Source organism: Leptosomus discolor, chromosome 3 (genome assembly GCF_034619465.1).
Source record: "Leptosomus discolor isolate bLepDis1 chromosome 3, bLepDis1.hap2, whole genome shotgun sequence".
Taxonomy (NCBI): Eukaryota; Metazoa; Chordata; class Aves; order Leptosomiformes; family Leptosomidae; genus Leptosomus; species Leptosomus discolor.
Genome location: NC_141393.1, coordinates 65887189 through 65904505, shown reverse-complemented (window position 1 = coordinate 65904505; position 17317 = coordinate 65887189). Strand labels below are relative to the sequence as shown.

General features: G+C 41.6%; 1 protein-coding gene across 1 annotated transcript in view; it reads left to right on the top strand.

Moving 5' to 3' along the window:
• HMCN1 (hemicentin 1) overlaps positions 1–17317 on the top strand; it is a 223361-nt gene that overhangs the window by 38474 nt on the left and 167570 nt on the right. The window contains exons 5-6 of the mRNA XM_086463037.1: positions 12503–12674; positions 16592–16698. Coding sequence (XP_086319163.1) covers positions 12503–12674; positions 16592–16698 — 279 coding nt within the window. The remainder of the gene's footprint in view (positions 1–12502; positions 12675–16591; positions 16699–17317) is intronic.

Here is a 17317-nt window from a genome sequence, read left to right as displayed (position 1 = left end):
TATCCAATACTTGTCTTATGAAGAAGACTAAGTTCTGAAAAAGATGTTGTGATCTCAACTACTGCAGTTAACTTGGTCAAAATTATTGTTGATTGACAAAGTTGTGTTGGGTTCAGTCCAGCAAAGCTTATATTTATATAAGTATCTCCACTTATTTGCTGAATAAAGTTCTTCTAACAGTATGAGAGGAGGGTCATATTTTAACAAATTTGCCATTGTTTCTATGCATTAGATTAATAACAATGTTCTTACAGTACAAAGCACAAGATTTTTTATTGTCTAAAATTCTTCTAGATTTTTCCTTTATTTGGGTTATCAGGTGTACCATCATCTCCAGAGGTAACTCTGTACTCAAAAATCATGACATTTTTCTAATAGTAACAGGCCAAATATATTTTTGTCATATTTGATTATGACATAAATTTTGATTATCTCATTCCAAGTCTGTAGGGGAGGAAAAGTATTTTGTGATCAGAGTCCTTTACTGTTCAAATTTTGGTTTTGAAGTTCTACTTTTATTAACAACTAGCGACGACAACCATACTTAACTACATATTAAGTGGTCTTAGTTTGAAAATTTTCTCTAGTTTTGAGACATTTATCCTATTGAATCAGTTATAAAATTAATGTCTTTCCATCCAAAAGAATGGTAGCATTCTCATTTTGTCTCCAGTGTCTTGGAAAAGTTGTTATGCTTATTTTATCAAAGCATTTAAGTCCTGATCTTGAAAGGTGTTTCTTTAAGGTGGGATTTTGTTGGCTGAAGTGAGGTTGTGTGGCTGCTTTTGTAGGCTCAGGGCTTAACTTGCAATAATTGCTTGAAATTAAAATGCATTGAGAACTTATCAAACATGGGTTAAATTCTCGTGTTAAGAAGAGATTGTGTGTTTTCATAACCGTACCAAATTTTATCTGTATCTTTCCAGAAGGTACTAATTTTGACTTGAACTGAAGCTGTATTACACCACACTTACTTATTCCACTCATAATGAAGTATAGTAAGGAAATTCCTGTAACTGATTCTGCTGCCCAAAGGTTTGTACTTATGTCAGAACCGGTGTTAAGATGAACAGGATAATGAGCAGAATATGAATTTGGCCTAGCTTAAAAACAGTGGAGATTGAGTCATCAGTGGTTACAGATCACACCTCCAGGTCACTTTGATTATTTGTGGTAAAAATGAGTCATTACTGTGTCTGATGAATTGGACTGATCAGCATGGCTAAAGCTTCTTCAACTCATGTGGACTGAACTAGTGTAGTAGTAGTTTTCAATTTCTTTTAGTATTGAAACTCCTACTTGATTTTTCTTATTCTAGCCTTCCTATAAGAAGGGAAAATTTTCCCTAGGCTGCTTAAAAATACAGCATTCTTACACTTTTTTTTTTTTTTTTTTAGAATAAGTAGAAATGTATGTTCAGTATACAGAACATTGATGGGAGGAGAACTGAGAATGACTGTGAAGGAGACTGGAGACATGGTGTTGACTGTTTTTGGAAAAAAGGGGTATTGTTGAGTGACTTGAAAGTTGGATGACACTAGATTGGGTGAAAAAAAAAGTTTGGAATTTGGGTGAGAAGCCTGTGGTTAAAAGTGGTAATGAGAGGAATTTGGGAGGGGACTGAAGACAGGGATAGGATAGGACTGGTAACAGAACATGTTAAAAGGAATGGTGCAAAAGGGGACGTTCTTGTGGGGAAGGTGCAGAAGATTAATGTGTGTAAGATCATGTCGATCTAGAAGGGAGTCCAGTATTCTTCACGCTCATGAATGCTTTGCTGTGAACAGAAGTCTCTAAAACACACTGGAAAAACATCCTATTTCTGCTGTCTTCACAGAGGATAGCAACCTAGGATTTACACCTACATGGCTCGGGTTAGCGTTAAAGGTCTGTATTGTGTATGAACCAGGCATATGTTTGAATGATGCTACATGAGGAAGCAATTTTAAATTTTGTTTCACTTTGTTAAAAATGTAAAAGGCCTCACCACTGCTTTACAAGAATAATATGAAGGTGACAAAGTCAAAAGCTCAAAATTACAGTTTAGGATTAAAGTTTCTTACATAGACCTGTGAGTATCCATTTTCATAGAAAAAGAAGGAATGGTTTCATGGGAGAAGCAGCTGAATGCTGCCTGGGAGAGTATGCTTCTACTCTGAAGGTATGTATTGTACGTTGAATGCCAAGCAAGGAAAGAAAAAAAAAAAGTTACAGCTGTCCTTTCTCTGGTTTATATGGAACTTGGATTCTCTGGAAAAAATAGGCTGTAATTATGGATATAAGGACTGTCATAAAGCAACTCCAAAGGGATATTTTAAAGAGTTGAAAGCAGGCAGGCTTAATTCTTGTGTTTCCTAACTTCGAAAAGCTTGAGATTCAACAGTAAGAAACTTTTCAGTTGTGTTTTTATGCATGTAATTACAGTTATACTACAAAAATAAATCATGAATTATACATGTAACTTTCACGTGCACTCAGTCATATTTTTAGATCTGCATTTAAAAGTATTAGTAGAATATTTTTCTCTTTGGGGGAAGTATGAACCTACATATACTTAAGCAATGAAACAGTTAACTCAAATCCTGTTGCTTTGACTGAGAAATATTCTTGAGACCCAGAATAAACAAATGGGAATAGAGACCAAGCTCCATAGATTTTCCAGGTTTTAGTATGCATTCCAAGAAATGACCTGACAGTAGGGCAGGTTGCAAGAGCAAATTCTCTGGAGAAATGTTATAAATTATTTCTGTATTTGCCCTTCCCCCTCTTAACAATATTCATCAAGTTACATTTTGGCAGAACAACAAAAGCTGCTGTTGTTTTGGGAACTTTTTGTAAGGGTCCCAAAGGGTGGGGGGAGGGGGGGAGAATCTACTTCCAAAGTGTTACAGCAGTATTGCAAACGTTTTTGGAATGACGGGATTGGGAAACTGCTCTCCCAGAATTGCCTATTGAACTTTGGGGAAAAATTTAAATATATGAGCAAATTACTGCCAGACTTAAGACAGCTGGGTCACTCTACCTTCCATTTTTGAAATTGGAAAAACTCTCAAAAGCTGAAGTTGCGTTCCATCTTGAATTTAAGACCTTTTCTTGCTGTCAGTAGCTTCTACTTCTGATGTATACTTGGGTTGAAAACAAAGATATTCTTAGTTTCTTTGTTCTGAAATTGCGATTGCACAACGCAATTCTTCCCTGGGATGATGCATTTTTTTTAAGGGCAATTTCTGTTATAAGAGAAGCCCTAAGTAGCCTCAGGATCATCAGCCAGCCTGCATACAATTAATACACTGGAATTTTAGCTAAGGTTTACAGCAGTTACTGTAAGTATCTAAGTAATTCATTGCTGTGTCTGTTCGCATAACACTCCTGTGAGATAGAAATGTGGTGTTCCCTTTTTGATTAAGGACCATAGAGATTAAGGTGGTGTGGCTAATGTAACAACTTTGCAGTTATGTGAAGTAATTGCACAAACTAAAAATAGAAGAATGAGGACAGAACCCATGTCAACTTAGTTAATGTACAATTATAGGAACTGGAGGGTCTAAAAGTCATACTTTATGTAACTAGATCAATATGTATTTATATAAGGAAATAATATTTCTATATGCCTAAGGTCAGACATAGTTGGCAAAATGTGTGCTTGAGAGCCAGTGCCTCAAGTGTTGGTTGGACTTCCCTGAAGATCTTGAGCCAGCCCCACTTTTCTTTGTATTCACAGCAAGTCAAAATATAAAATGTGTATGCCTGCTCTTCAGAAACATTAGATGTTTTTGTAGCCCTACTTACTTTTGCTTCGTAGATTTCAGAAGAGGAAGATGATGCAAAGTTGTCTATGTTTTGATGTGGTGTTTTTTTTTTTTTCCCCCAGTTTAACAAATGATAGGAGCTACAGAAGTAGGAGGTAGTTCTTTTAGAATCCTGGCAGTGATTTGTATTTATGTCCTCATCTGTTAAAGGTACACTGGGTGGAAAAGTTCAATTCACTAACCACTGCCTCCTTTGGAAAAATTCATGCTGACTGGTCCCTGTCACCTTCCACTTCATGTGCCCTGAAAGACGAAAGATAACAAAATTAATTGTGTCATTAATACTAAAAGATAATCAGAACCAGAAGAACATAGTGATGTGCTTCAAGAGCAGATAAATGTAAGATACACAGATGGAAACCTAGTATCCTTGAAATGCATGTTATACATCTAAGATGAAACTATGGCAATACTTTTCTTTTTAATTTTACATCTATTCCATTAGCTAAATTATCAAAATATAGCAGATGAGTAAAAGTGTCTAGAAAGCTCTTGCATGGTGGAGGACTGTTTTCATTAAGAACAAAAAATAACTTGGTAGAGATTTAAAAAAGAAAAGTTTGAGCTCAATCTGGACTCAGATTGGATCTTGGTAAATGCTGAAATATTTTTTACATCCCCAGAATTTGTTTTCATTGCCTACAAATTATGTACTTCCAGCAGGGACCACAAAACTTAGCATGTACTCAGCTGTCCTGTTGAAAATTCCCTTAATTTAAACTCAGCTATTTAAAATTGATCTAAAAATCCAAGACTGGAGATTTATTTTCTTTGAAGCTGACATTTTTGAAGCCTTCTGAAATCAAAGGGGTGTTAAAATAGGTTGGGGGTTTTGGTGTGGTTCGTTTTTTTTCTTTTTTTTTTTTTTTTCCTTTTAGTGTTTGTTACTGTTTTAAAGAAATAAGATTAACTGTTGTGTTAAGTTTACATTTATATGCTTACACCTTAAATTGGTCTAGTGAACTTGGATAGGTTTTGAATGAATATTCGTAACATGAGAGTCAAAGATGGGAGCAAAGGGAGAGGGTGGAGATGGAGGAAAATGTTACCTTCTCTTAGAGAACATAAAGAATTAGCTATGTTGAGTTTTCTTAAGTAATCTAGTGATATCAATTCTGGTGGTCTTCAGTTAGTTGATACTATTTTTTTTGTTGTGCATTGGTAGCTGTGTGTTCAAAGTGTTCTGTCTCGGACATGTCATCTCTCTGACTTTGTTAAAAAGTAGTTTTATTGACAAACTTTTCCGGCTGCACTGGGAAATGTCATAAGGAATCATATTCAGTATGCAGCTCTGCAAATCAATTGAATCATATCTGGATCATATAGTGGTAGTTCGATTGCACTTTAACTTTGTCAAAGCAGTGTGGAAGCTAACCCCTTGGGACCAGTGTTTTCCATTGCTAGTAGACTCGGTGAAACAGCAAAAGATGTGCCCTTCAGGTTAGATTTTTGACCTGATTTGATTGCATACTGATGAACTACTTACTGGATTTTTATCAGGGGGCTTAGCTGCCATTTCTTGTAAGGTGTATCTTCACCTTGATGAAAACCAGCCTGGTCACATGCGGTGAACCCTATACTGGATTGTCTCAACAAAGAAACCAAAACCTAAAGAGTTGCTTCCATTCCACACCCAAAAAATAGTTGATGCCTGTTCTCTGCAGAACATGCCCAAGAAGTGCTTGACAGTCTGTGATTAGGAGAAAGGTGGCCCAGCAGAAGTTGAAACAAGTCTTTTATGCCAGATATGTCTCTTCTGTCCAAAGGCCAGCAACTTCCTTTAAAAGAATCAGAGTAGCTTTGTAGCTGCAAGTATACAGGTGTTTTTGGCAATGTGTGAGGAGTTGGGGTGCAAGGCAGGCTCTTCTTTTCCCAATACTATTTGAAATTATGTTGGTATTTTGTGGCAGAGTGTTGTCTGAATTGACTTTATGGCTAACTGAAATTACTTTTTTGTCATTGACAGGGGAAAGGAGTAGAAAAAAATTGTATACACTTCACTTAGTGCTCTTTATTCTTCTCTTAAAGTCCACTAGACTGCTGTGCATCATTAAATAGCTGTTGCTTGCATTTCAAGTGATGGAATCATAGAATTATTCAGGTTGGAAGAGACCTTTGAGATAATCAAGTCCAAACCTCAACCCTACTCTACCAAGTACAACCCTAAACCATATCTCCAAGCAGCACATCTAAACAACCTTTAAACACAATAAAGGATAGTGACTCCACCACCTCCCTGGGCAGCCCATTCCAATGCCTGACAAGCCTTTCAGTGAAAAATTTTTTCCTAATGTCTAGCCTAAACCTACCCTGGTGCAGCTTGAGTCCATTGCCTCTTGTTCTATTGTTAATTACCTGTGAGAAGAGACCAGCACCTACCTCTCTACAATGTCCTCTCAGGTAGTTGTAGAGAGCAGTAAGGTCTCCCTGCAGCCTCCTTTTCTTAAGACAAAATAGCCCCAGTTCCCTCAGCAGCTCTTTCATAAGAGTTACTGTCTAGGCCTTTCACCATCTTTGTTGCCCTTCTCTGCACTCTCTCCAGCACCTCAATGTCTGTCTTGTATTGAGGTGCCCAAAACTGAACACAGTACTTGAGGTGTGGCCTCACCAGTGCTGAGTACAGGGGGATGATCACCTCCCTACTCCTGCTGACCACAGTATTCCTAACACAAGCCAGGATGCCATTGGCTTTTTTGGGCACCTGGGCACACTGCTGACTCGTATTCAGCTGCCTGTCAGTCAGCACCCCCAGGTCCTTTTCCGCCAGGCAGCTTTCCAGCTCCTCTTCCCCAAGCCTGTAGCACTGCATGGGGTTGTTGTGGCCCAGGTGCAGGACCCAGCACTTGGCCTTGTTGAAACTCATCCATTTGGCCTCTGCCCCTTGATCCAGCCTGTCCAAGTCCCTCTGTAGAGCCTCCCTACCTTCAAGGAGATCAACACTCCCAGCTGACTTGGTGTCATCTGCAAACTTACTAAGGGTGCATTCTATCCCTTCATCAAGATCATTGATAAATATGTTAAACAGAAGTGGCCCTAGTACTGACCCCTGCAGAACCCCAGTTGTGACCGGCTGCCAGCTGGGTTTAACTCCATTCACCACCATGCTTTGGGCCTGGCTGTCCAGCCAGTGTTTTACCCAGCAGAGCGTATGCTCATCCAAGCCATGAGCAGCCAGTTTCTTCACTAGAATTCTGTGGGAAACAGTGTTGAAGGCTTTATGGTGGTTGAGGTAAACAATATCCACAGCCTTTCCCTCGTCCATCAGGCAGATCATCTTGTCATAGAAGGAGATCGGGTTTGTTAAGCAGGACCTGCCTTTCATAAACCTGTGCTGACTGGTCACGTGGTTGTTCTGTAAATGACTTGTGATGGCACTCGGGATGATCTGCTCCATGACCTTCCCTGGCACCGAGGTCAGACTGAGGCAGGTCTGTAGTTTCCTGGATCCTCCTTTCAGCCTTTCTTTATTCAGTTTTCTATAAAAATGTATGCAGAGCCTTTTACTAAGGGCACATGGTACTATTATTATATGGCAAATGCTGTTTCACTTCACATTGTGATGGGAGCATTCAGCATGTCTCAGGTGAGGCATAGTGGAGGGATAATCATAGAATCAGTAAGGTTGGAAAAGACCTCTAAGATCAAGTTCACATGTCAACCCAACACCAACATGCCCCCTCAACCATGTCTACAAGTGCTACGTCAACAGGTTTTTTGAACACCTCTAGTGATGGTGACACTGCCACTTCCCTGGGGAGCCTGTTCCAATGTTTGACCACTCTTTCAGTAAAGAAATTTTTCCTAATATCCACTCTAAACCTCCCCTACCACAACTTGAGTCCATTTCTTCTTGTCCATTTGCTAGTTACCTGGGAGAAGAACTCAACTCCCACCTCACTGTAACCTCCTATCAGGTAGTTGTAGAGAGCAATAAGGTCTCCCCTCAGCCTCCTCTTCTCCAGACTAAACAACCCCAGTTCCCTCAGCTGCTTCTCATAAGACCTGTTCTCCAGACCCTTCACCAGCTTCATTTGCCTTCTCTGAACATGCTCCACCACCTTAATGTCCTTCTTGTAGTGAGGGGCCCAAAACTGCACACACCATTCGAGGTGTGGCCTCACCAGTGCGAAGTTCAGGGGCACTATCACCTCCCTACTCCTGCTGGCCACGCCATTTCTGACACAGGCCAGGATGCTGTTGACCTTCTTGGCCACCTGGGCACACTGCTGGCTCATGTTCAGCCGGCTGTCGACCATCACCCCCCGGCTTTTCTGCCTGGCAGCTTTCCAGCCACTCATCCCCAAGCCTGTAGCACTGCATGGGGTTGTTGTGACCCAAGTGCTGGACCTGGCACTTTGCTTTATTAAACCTCATACAATTGGCCTTGGGCCATCGATCCAGCCTGTCCAAATCCCTCTGCAGAGCCTTCCTACCCTTGAGCAAATCAACACTCCCACACATTTTGGTGTCATCTGCAAACTTTCTGAGGGTACACTCAATCCATTGATAAAGGTATTAAACACTGGCCTCAACACTGAGCCCTGGGGAACACTGCATGTGACTGGCTGTCAACTGCATTTAACTCTGTTCACCACAACTGCACTCAGCTGTCCAATCAGTTTTTTACCCAGTGTAAGGTACACCTGTCTAGGCCATGATCCACCAATAATTTATGAAAATATGCCCCCACCGTTTCAAATGCATTTTGAATGATGTCCTTCACTTATTTAAACTTCTTTCACATTTGCACAATGGTTGCGGGGTATTCATAGTATAACATATAAGAACAAGTACACTTTTATTTAAAACAGGCTGCAATCTAGTTTCTATCACAAAGTTATCTCACACAGAAGCCTATGGTATGACCCATATGCAAATTATGCTCAAGATGCTGAGGGAATGAGGCTTGTTGGGGCTAGTGTGTTGAATTGAGTCTTAGAGCTAAGGATTTATTCTTGAGCCTTCTGTTGCTGACTGATGACATGCCTAGGTTAGTTTATTGTTGCTTTCCAAGTTTTGTGCACTGACCAGTTGAACTGTCATAATAAAAAGCTCCTTTAAAAGATGGTTCTGAATGCAGCCATGGTTAACTATAACCTAGAATCATGGTACAAAAATTATTGTGAATCAGTCTCACATATGTGCCTGGCACGATCATGGAGCAGATCCTCCTGAAGGCTCTGCTATGTCACATGGAAAAGGTGGTGGTGATTGGTGGCAACCAACATGGCTTCACCAAGGGAAAGTCCTACCTGATGAATCTGGTGGCCTTTTACAATAAAATAACAGCGTCACTTGACAAGGGAAGAGCAACTGATGTCATCTATCTGGACTTGTGCAAAGCCTTCAACACTGACCCGCACAACATCCTGGTCTCCAAATTGGAAAGATATTGATTGACAAATGGACCACTTGGTGGATAAGAAATTGTCTGGAAGGTCACACTGAAAGAGTTGTGATCATTAGCTTGATGTCTTGAGTGGAGACCATTGACATTCGGTGTTCCTCAGGGATCGGTACTGGGACTGGTGCTGTTTAATGTCTTTATTGATGACATGGACAGTGGCATTGAGTGCACCTTCAGCAAGGTTGCTGACAACACCAAGTTTGTGTGGTGAGGTCAACACGCTGGAGGGAAGGGGTGCCATCCAGAGGGACCTTGACAGGCTTGAGAGGTGGGCCTGTGCCAACTTCATGAAGTTTAACAAGGCCAAGTGCAAGGTCCTGCACCTGGGTCGGGGCAAGCCCAAGCACAGATACAGGCTGGGCAATGAATGGATTGAGAGTAGTCCTGGGAAGAAGGACTTGGGTGTGCTGGTGAATGATAGGATGAACGTGAGCCAACAGGGTGTGCTTGCAGCCCAGAAAGCCAACCGTATCCTGGGCTGCATCAAAAAATGCGTGGCCAGCAGGTCGAGGAAGGTGATTCTGCCCCTCTGCTTTGCCCTTGTGAGACCCCGCCTGGAATACTGCATCCAGCTCTGGAGTTCCCAACACAAGAAAGACATGGAGCTGTTGGAGAGAGTCCAGAGGAGGGCTACCAAGATGGTCAGAGGGTTGGAACACCTTTCCTATGAGGACAGGCTGAGGGAATGGGGAAAAGAGAAGGCTCCAGGGAGACCTTCTAGCGGCTTTCCAGTACCTGAAGGGGGCCTACAAGAAGGCTGGGGAGGGACTTTTTACAAGGGCCTGCAGTGATAGGATGAGGGGTAATGGTTGGAAGCTGGGAGGGGGCAGGTTTAGGCTACATACAAGGAAGACGTTCCTGACCCTGAGGGTGGTGAGACACCGGAACAGGTTGCCTAAGGAAGCTGTGGATGCTCCATCCCTGGACGTGTTCAAGAACAGGTTGATTGGAGCCTTGAGCAATCTGGTCTAGTGAGAGGTGTCCCTGCCATGGCAGGGGGGCTGGAACTAGATGATCTTTGAGGTCCTTTCCAACCCAAACCATTTTATGATTCACAATGTTATATTAAACCAATATTGCTTCAATGTGATTAAAAAAAATAAATATGCTACAGTTCTGTGAGGTACAGAGCTGTTGTAGTATAATTTATTTTGATAGGCAAGGTGTTTTTGGGGGGGAGGTTGGATTTTTTGATTGCAGTGCATTAGTCTTGGCTAACAGCTGAGCTCTCACTCAGCTGCTTGCTCACACCCAGCAGCTGGGCAGGGGGAGAAAATAGGAGAAATGGGGTGAGATAGAGAGGGAAATCTCTTACCAGTCACTGTTGAGGGCAAAACAAATTGGTCTTAAGGAAAATTAATTTGTTGCCAATTAAAATAGATGTTTAATTGCTCATTCAAACAAGGGCAAGTATGAACAGCTTTCCCTGCATTTTTCCCAGCTCAATCAACTTTGTTCCCAACTCCTCCTTCCCACCTCTGCCCAGTGCCACAGGGAGATGAGGGTTGTGGTCAGCACATAGGACTTTCTCTCTGCTGCTGCTTCCTCCTCACACTCTTCTCCTTCACTGTGGTCTCTCCCATGGGCTGCAGTCTTGTCAGGAAAATTCTGCTCTGGCATGGGGCGTTCCACGTGCTGCAGGGAAATACCTGCTCCATCTGGTATCCCCTTAGGCTGCAGTGAGATCTCTGCTCTAGCACCTGCAGCACTGCCTCCCCTCCTTGTCTTACCTGGGTATTGTAGGGCTGTTTCTCACACTTTTTTTTTTCCATAGCTGTCACTGCCTAGGCAGCATTTTGACCTTTCTTAAATACTTTTACACAGTGATGTCACCAGTGTGGCTGAAGGGCTCAGCTGTGGCTGTGGTGAGGCTGTTCCATAACTGCCTGGGGCTGTGTGTCCAGCGTGGGGCAGCCTCTGCTCTCCTCTCACAGAGGCCACTTTGCTGCCAATACCTTGCCACCGAGACCAAACATGTGGATAAATCAGGTTATATATACAAATCTTATAGTAGTGTCATCTGCATATATTATTCTAATTTTATAGTTTGGCAAAATATCATCTCATCTCCTCTTGCCTACCACAAACCTGAGGCAAGCTATGTATGATGTACTCTGGGAAATCTGACATCACTTGTATGACCCTATTTCCGTCAGTCTGGGTGATCTTATTGATGCTGAGTGATGTGATAGTGCTCAACTCCAGAGTTAGTAGTAGTAGTAGCAGTTGAAAGAGTAGTTCAAAGACCTTAGACTCTGTCTAGGTTTTGGCTACCATTGTTTTTTTCTCTTGAAATAAGTGATAATGCTTGTTTGTTGTTGTGGTTTTTTTTTTTTTTTAATTTGTTAATAATTGGTTGAAAATCTTTAAAGTTAAGGACTATAATTCTGTAAGACACAAATATGGTTTGAGTCACGAAGATTTCTCTTCTAAAGCATTTTTTCCCTCTATTCCAACCTGTATGCTATGCCTAATAGCAACTTGTATTAGGTGTTTTAGGGGAAAAAAAATTGAAAATGTCCATAGGTGGCAGTTATTCAGCACATCTAGATGAGGGAGTTCTCCTTCTTGCTTTAGGCAATTAGTAGTTAGTCGATGACCAGAAATACACATAGATTTGTATCTTTATTTCCTTTTCAAAAGTGTGCATGTGGATGTTGTGTAGAGGTGTATCCAGGTCTGTTTCTGTACTCTTAAACATCATACTGATCATGGCTTCAGTAGTATCTTCTATTAAAATTGCATGTCTTTTAAGTATTAATATTTTTTAACATGTATTTGCCACGTTAGGGCTAATAAGCCTATTCACTTCAGAATTGGTAACTGCACTGGTAGTGCGTATAGTTTTGGTCCTTGTTTTTCCAGGCTGTTTTGTCATATGTGTATTGATTCTTACAGTGGACAGTAGAAATTGAAGCATACCTTCGCTTTGATCTTGGTGCTTTATTTCCTGTATATTCCTGGCATGCTGTTGTCTTTTCTTTCTATATTCCTGTGCTCTTCTGTGTTCATGATACAAGTTGACATCCTGTTTGTACTGTCTCCAGAATATCTTTGTTGAAATGGATGCATTGGGTGATTGTATTAGGCAAGTCCTTTACCACTGTGTTTGCTCAGGGTGATGTGGTAGCTGCGTATCATCAGACAATAGGATCATAGGTGGAAGCAGTGATCTTCTGTTAACATGGAATCTCTTCAAGGCAGTAGGGACGGTACTTCAGCAGAAAATATTTCAACAGCAAATACTGTTGACAGTATAATAACAACTGTTATTTTTCTTTTCTAGGTGTTAAAATGGGTTGAAGAAGCAGTTCAAGCCTCCAAAGTGCATCTCTTGTCTACGGACCATTTGACCATGGCTGTAAATACTTGGCAGATCCCTTTTGATCCAAGTCTGAAAGAGGTTACAGTGTCCTTGAGTGGTCCTTCACCAGCAATTGAAATTCACAATCCATTAGGTGAAGCAGTTTATACCTTTTGTGCTGGCAAATGAAAAGAGAAAGTTTCTACTGTCTCCAATAGGGAAGACTATGTTTGTGATTCATAAATATCTTTCACATTTTGAAAACCAGTATCAGGATTTCAGGATATTTTTAAATTTTATTTTATTTTTAAAATACAGGATCTTCAGATATATGCGCTTCTGATATTTAAATAGTTCCAAATGTTCCATTTGTTTGACTCAGAGTAATCTGGAAAAGCTTCCTATTCTAACCACTTCATCTAGTCTCCATCTATTTTCCCACAGTGATGACTCCTTCATCTACTTTCTCACAGAATGATGGTTCAGTGATTACATAAATATATGAAAAACAACAGTGTCCAGAAATTTGAAATGCATTCCAAATTTCTGGATGCTTTTGTTTTTCATGTATTTATGTAGTCACTGAGCTGTCATTTAGGGGTTGTATGTGATGGTTGTTTTTTATGTGGTGAAAGGTAAACAAAGGTCTGGATTCTTTGAACTATGAGAGCATTCAGAATCAAACCTTATCTGATGTCCCCATCTCTAGCTGAACAGTGCATGATGGGGAATGCAATGAGAGAGTCAGATGCTAATTTGTAATTGAAGAGACTTTGAACAAATCCACTGTTCATTGTTATGTTGATGCCTTAGGAACCTGGAACAGCACTCTAGAAATAAATTCAGATCATACTTTGTGTTCTCTGAATGACTTTTTGCGAAGATATAGCTTAAGTTTTAATATTTCAGAAATAGAATCATAGAATAGTTTGGGTTGGAAGGGACCTTTAAAGGTCATCTAGTCCAATCCCCCTGCAGTGAACAGGGACATGTTCAACTGGATGAGGATGCTCAGAGCCTCAACTAACCTGACCTTGAATGTTTCCAGGGATGGGGCTTCTACCACTTCTCTGGGCAGCCTGTGCCAGTGTTTCACCACTCTCATTGTAAAAAAAAATGTCTTCCTTCTATTTAGCCTAAATCTGCTCTCATTTAGTTTGAGACCATTACTCATCCTGTTGCAACAGGCCCTGCTAAAAAGATTGCCCTCATCTTTCTTATAGTCCCCATTTGGGGAAGGGCTGCAGTAAGGTCTCCTCAGAGGCTTCTCTTCTCCAGGCTGAACAACCCCTATTCTCTCAGCCTGTCCTCATAGGAGAGGTGCTCCAGCCCGCTGGTCGTTTTTGTGGTCCTCCTCTGGATTTGCTCCAACAGGTCCATGTCTTGTACTGAGGACTCCAGAGCTGTACTTGAAGTGGGGTCTCACCAGAGCAGAGTAGAGGCACAGAATCACCTCCCTTGACCTGCTGGCCACACTTCTCTCCATGCAGCCCAGGATACGGTTGGCCTTCTGGGCTGCAAGCTCACATTGCTGGCTCATGTCCAGCTTTTTGTCCGCCAGTGCCTCCCACATCCTTCTCAGCAGGACTGCTCTCAATCCCCTCATCCCCAGCCTGTATTGATATCGGGGATTGCCCTGGCCCAGGTGCAGGACCTTGTACTTGGCCTTGTCAAACCTCATGAGGTTCATGTGGGCCCACTTCTCGAGCTTGTCCAGGTCCCTCTGGATGGCATCCTGACCCTCAGGTGTACTAACTTCGCCACTCAGCTTGGTGTCCTCTGCAAACTTGCTGAGGGTGCATTCGATCCCACTGTCTGTGTCATTGATGGAGAAATTAGACAGCACTGGTCCCAGTACAGAACCCTGAGGGACACCACTTGTCACTGATCTCCATCTGGATATCGAGCCATTGACCACTACCCTCTGGATGCAACCATCCAACCAATTCCTCACCCACAGAACAGTCCACCCATCAAATCCTTATCTCTCACAATTTAGAGAGAAGGATGTTGTGGGGGATCGTGTCAAAAGCCTTACAGAAGTGCAGACAAATGATATCCGTAGCCCTTCCCTTGTCCACTGATGTAGTCCCTCCATTATAGAAGGCCACTAGGTTGGTCAGGCAGGACTTGCCGTTGGTGAAGCTGTGCTGAGTCTTGAATCACCTCCCTGTCCTCCATGTGCTTTAGCCCAGCTTCTATGAGGATCTATTCTGTGATCTTCCCTGGCACAGAGGTGAAGCTGACAAATTGGTAGTTCCCAGGGTCCTCCTTTCTGGTCTTTTTAAAAATGGATGCAATGTTTCCCTTTTTCCAGTCACGAGGGACTTCACCTGACTGCCATGACTTTTCGAATATCATGGAGAGTGGCTTGGCAACTACATCAGACAATTCCCTTAGGACTCTGGGATGCATCTCATTAGGTCCCATACACTTATGTATATTCAGGTTCCTCAGGTGGTCACGAGCCTGATCTCTTACAGTGGGAGAGACTTTGTCCTTGTCTTGCAGACTATCCACTTGAGAGGCATGGGAAGAGAGGTTGCCAGTGAAGACTGAAGCAAAAAAAGTCATTAAGTACCTCAGCCTTCTCCTTGTCCATTGTTACCAGGTTTCCAGTCTTGCTCATCAGGGGGGTGCACTTTCTTTAACTTTCCTTTTCTGGCTTACGTACCTGTAGAAGCCCTTATTCTTTGCGTTCCTTGCCAAGTTCAGCTGCAGCTGCATCTTGGCCTTCCTGACTCCATCCCTACACAACCAGACAGTGTTCCTATGCTCTTCCCAGGATACCTGTCCCTGCTTCCACTGCCTGTGCAGTTCCTTCTTGCCTTTTAGTTTGACCAGCAGGTCTCCGCTCAGCCATGCCAGTCTCTTGCCTTGCTTTCCTGATTCCTTACACCTGGGGATCGAGAGCTCTTGTTCTCTATGGAAAGCATCCTTAAAGATCTGCCTGCTCTATTCTGTGCCCTTGTCACTGAGGACAGTCTCCCAAAGGGTCCTATTGACTAACTCTTTGAAGAGCTGGAAGTTTGCTTTCCTAAAATTCATGTCATGCACAGGATGGGTTTCCTGCAATGTAATCTGGTTTGTCCTCCACTGAGGCATTCTTTGTTTACAGGAAAGAAATTTACTCAGTGTCTGTCTTTGAACCATGACAACACACAATCCTGGGTGCAACTGTTAGACTTAGCTGAAGCTTTGACCCCATCTATATGTTTTCCTTTCTCCAGCTCCGTGCATCTAAATCCACATAGTTGCACTGAAGTTAGTCAAGGCATGCCTAATAAGGTCTTAAAAATTGACACTGGGACACGCCATTCTCAACTTCAACTTTCCCTTTAGTGCTCTGAGAGAACCAGATGTGTTTTTAGTGCTGATGGTACTTTGTAGTCAGCCTTGAGGGAGCAAAATGCATCTATAGAGAACCAGTTCCTGCATACAACCATCCGTATGTTTGTGTACCTAGAAAGTGTGGTATGGTGCAGTATGAAAACTTGAACTCTTTTGCTGATGTCTATAATGTCTAACAGGCTAAATTCCCTGTGAGGATCAATATGCGTTCCTACCTTTAGTCACATGCTAATGCCCCTCCTGCCAGGAGAACCTGGTTTATAATTTTTTTTTACTTGTGGAGATTATCCTGCTTGAAATAGGTCTAGAGGATGGAAGAGTGAATGGGCTGGCAGCTGACAGGTAGGTTAGGGTAAGTCTGTTCTAAGGTCTCCTTGGAGGGAGTTTGTTTCTGTGCTGCCTCTTTTCACTGAGAGCTGAGTATTTTCTGCAAAGAACTTGTTTTGCTTATGGCTTCTGGGTTTCCCATAGCTCTGTATTGTTGCAGGCTGTATTAAATTTCACAAGTACATTAAAAGAGTGAAAATAAATTAGCATTTTTAGTATTCTGGCAAAGAATTACAGGGAACTTTGATTGTTGTAAGTGTCACTGACCACTAAGTAGCGAGTAAGTCAAGTATCAAAAATATATCAGTACTGAAGAACAATATTGTATTTAATGTCTATTTTTTAGGTGATGCTGTATTTACCCCCTACTGTATTTACTCCATATTGTTTTAGGCAAGCAGATCGGTAAAGGATCAGGACTGAATGAATTGCTAAATATCCACAACTCTGCAAAGGTAGTAAATGTCAAGGATCCAGAGCCTGGAACGTGGACAATTAAGGTAAAATTACTGCAGAAATCATGTATGACTTGTCCTATAGCTTATAAGGGGTTGTATAATGATTTTCTACATTATTTATCATAGATATTCATAAACGAGTTTGTATTATAATAAATGTCTTTTCTGACTTATGTGTTGTGACGTATTCTGAAGACAGCAGTATAAAATTCTTATCAAGATGATAACATATTAGATGCTACTATTTTAAGTCAAATCCTTAGGTCATCCTTTTCCTTTGAATGGAAAAAGGATGATGTGAACACTGAATTTTTGGAGTCTAGTGAGCAGATGCTCTCTGTAGAGAGCGTGGGCACAGAGGGGCTTTGCTGTGTGTAGCATATTTGGAGGACTGGGAGAGGGAGGTGATGTGCACTTTGCAGAGCAGAGATTTCATTAGCAAGTTCACAAAGTCAATAAATACATATTTAATTCACACTCCTTATCAGTACATTATTTAAATACTACAGTGCGTTTAATAAATTTGTGCTATCTTAGCACATACAGCTACAGAATGGACCCTAAAGGATTTGGAAACATTACGAAGTTAAGATCAACTGATTAGTGGTAATAACAAAACAAGAAAGGATCATTAAGACTCTGCTGAAGTGGTCTTCCTGGA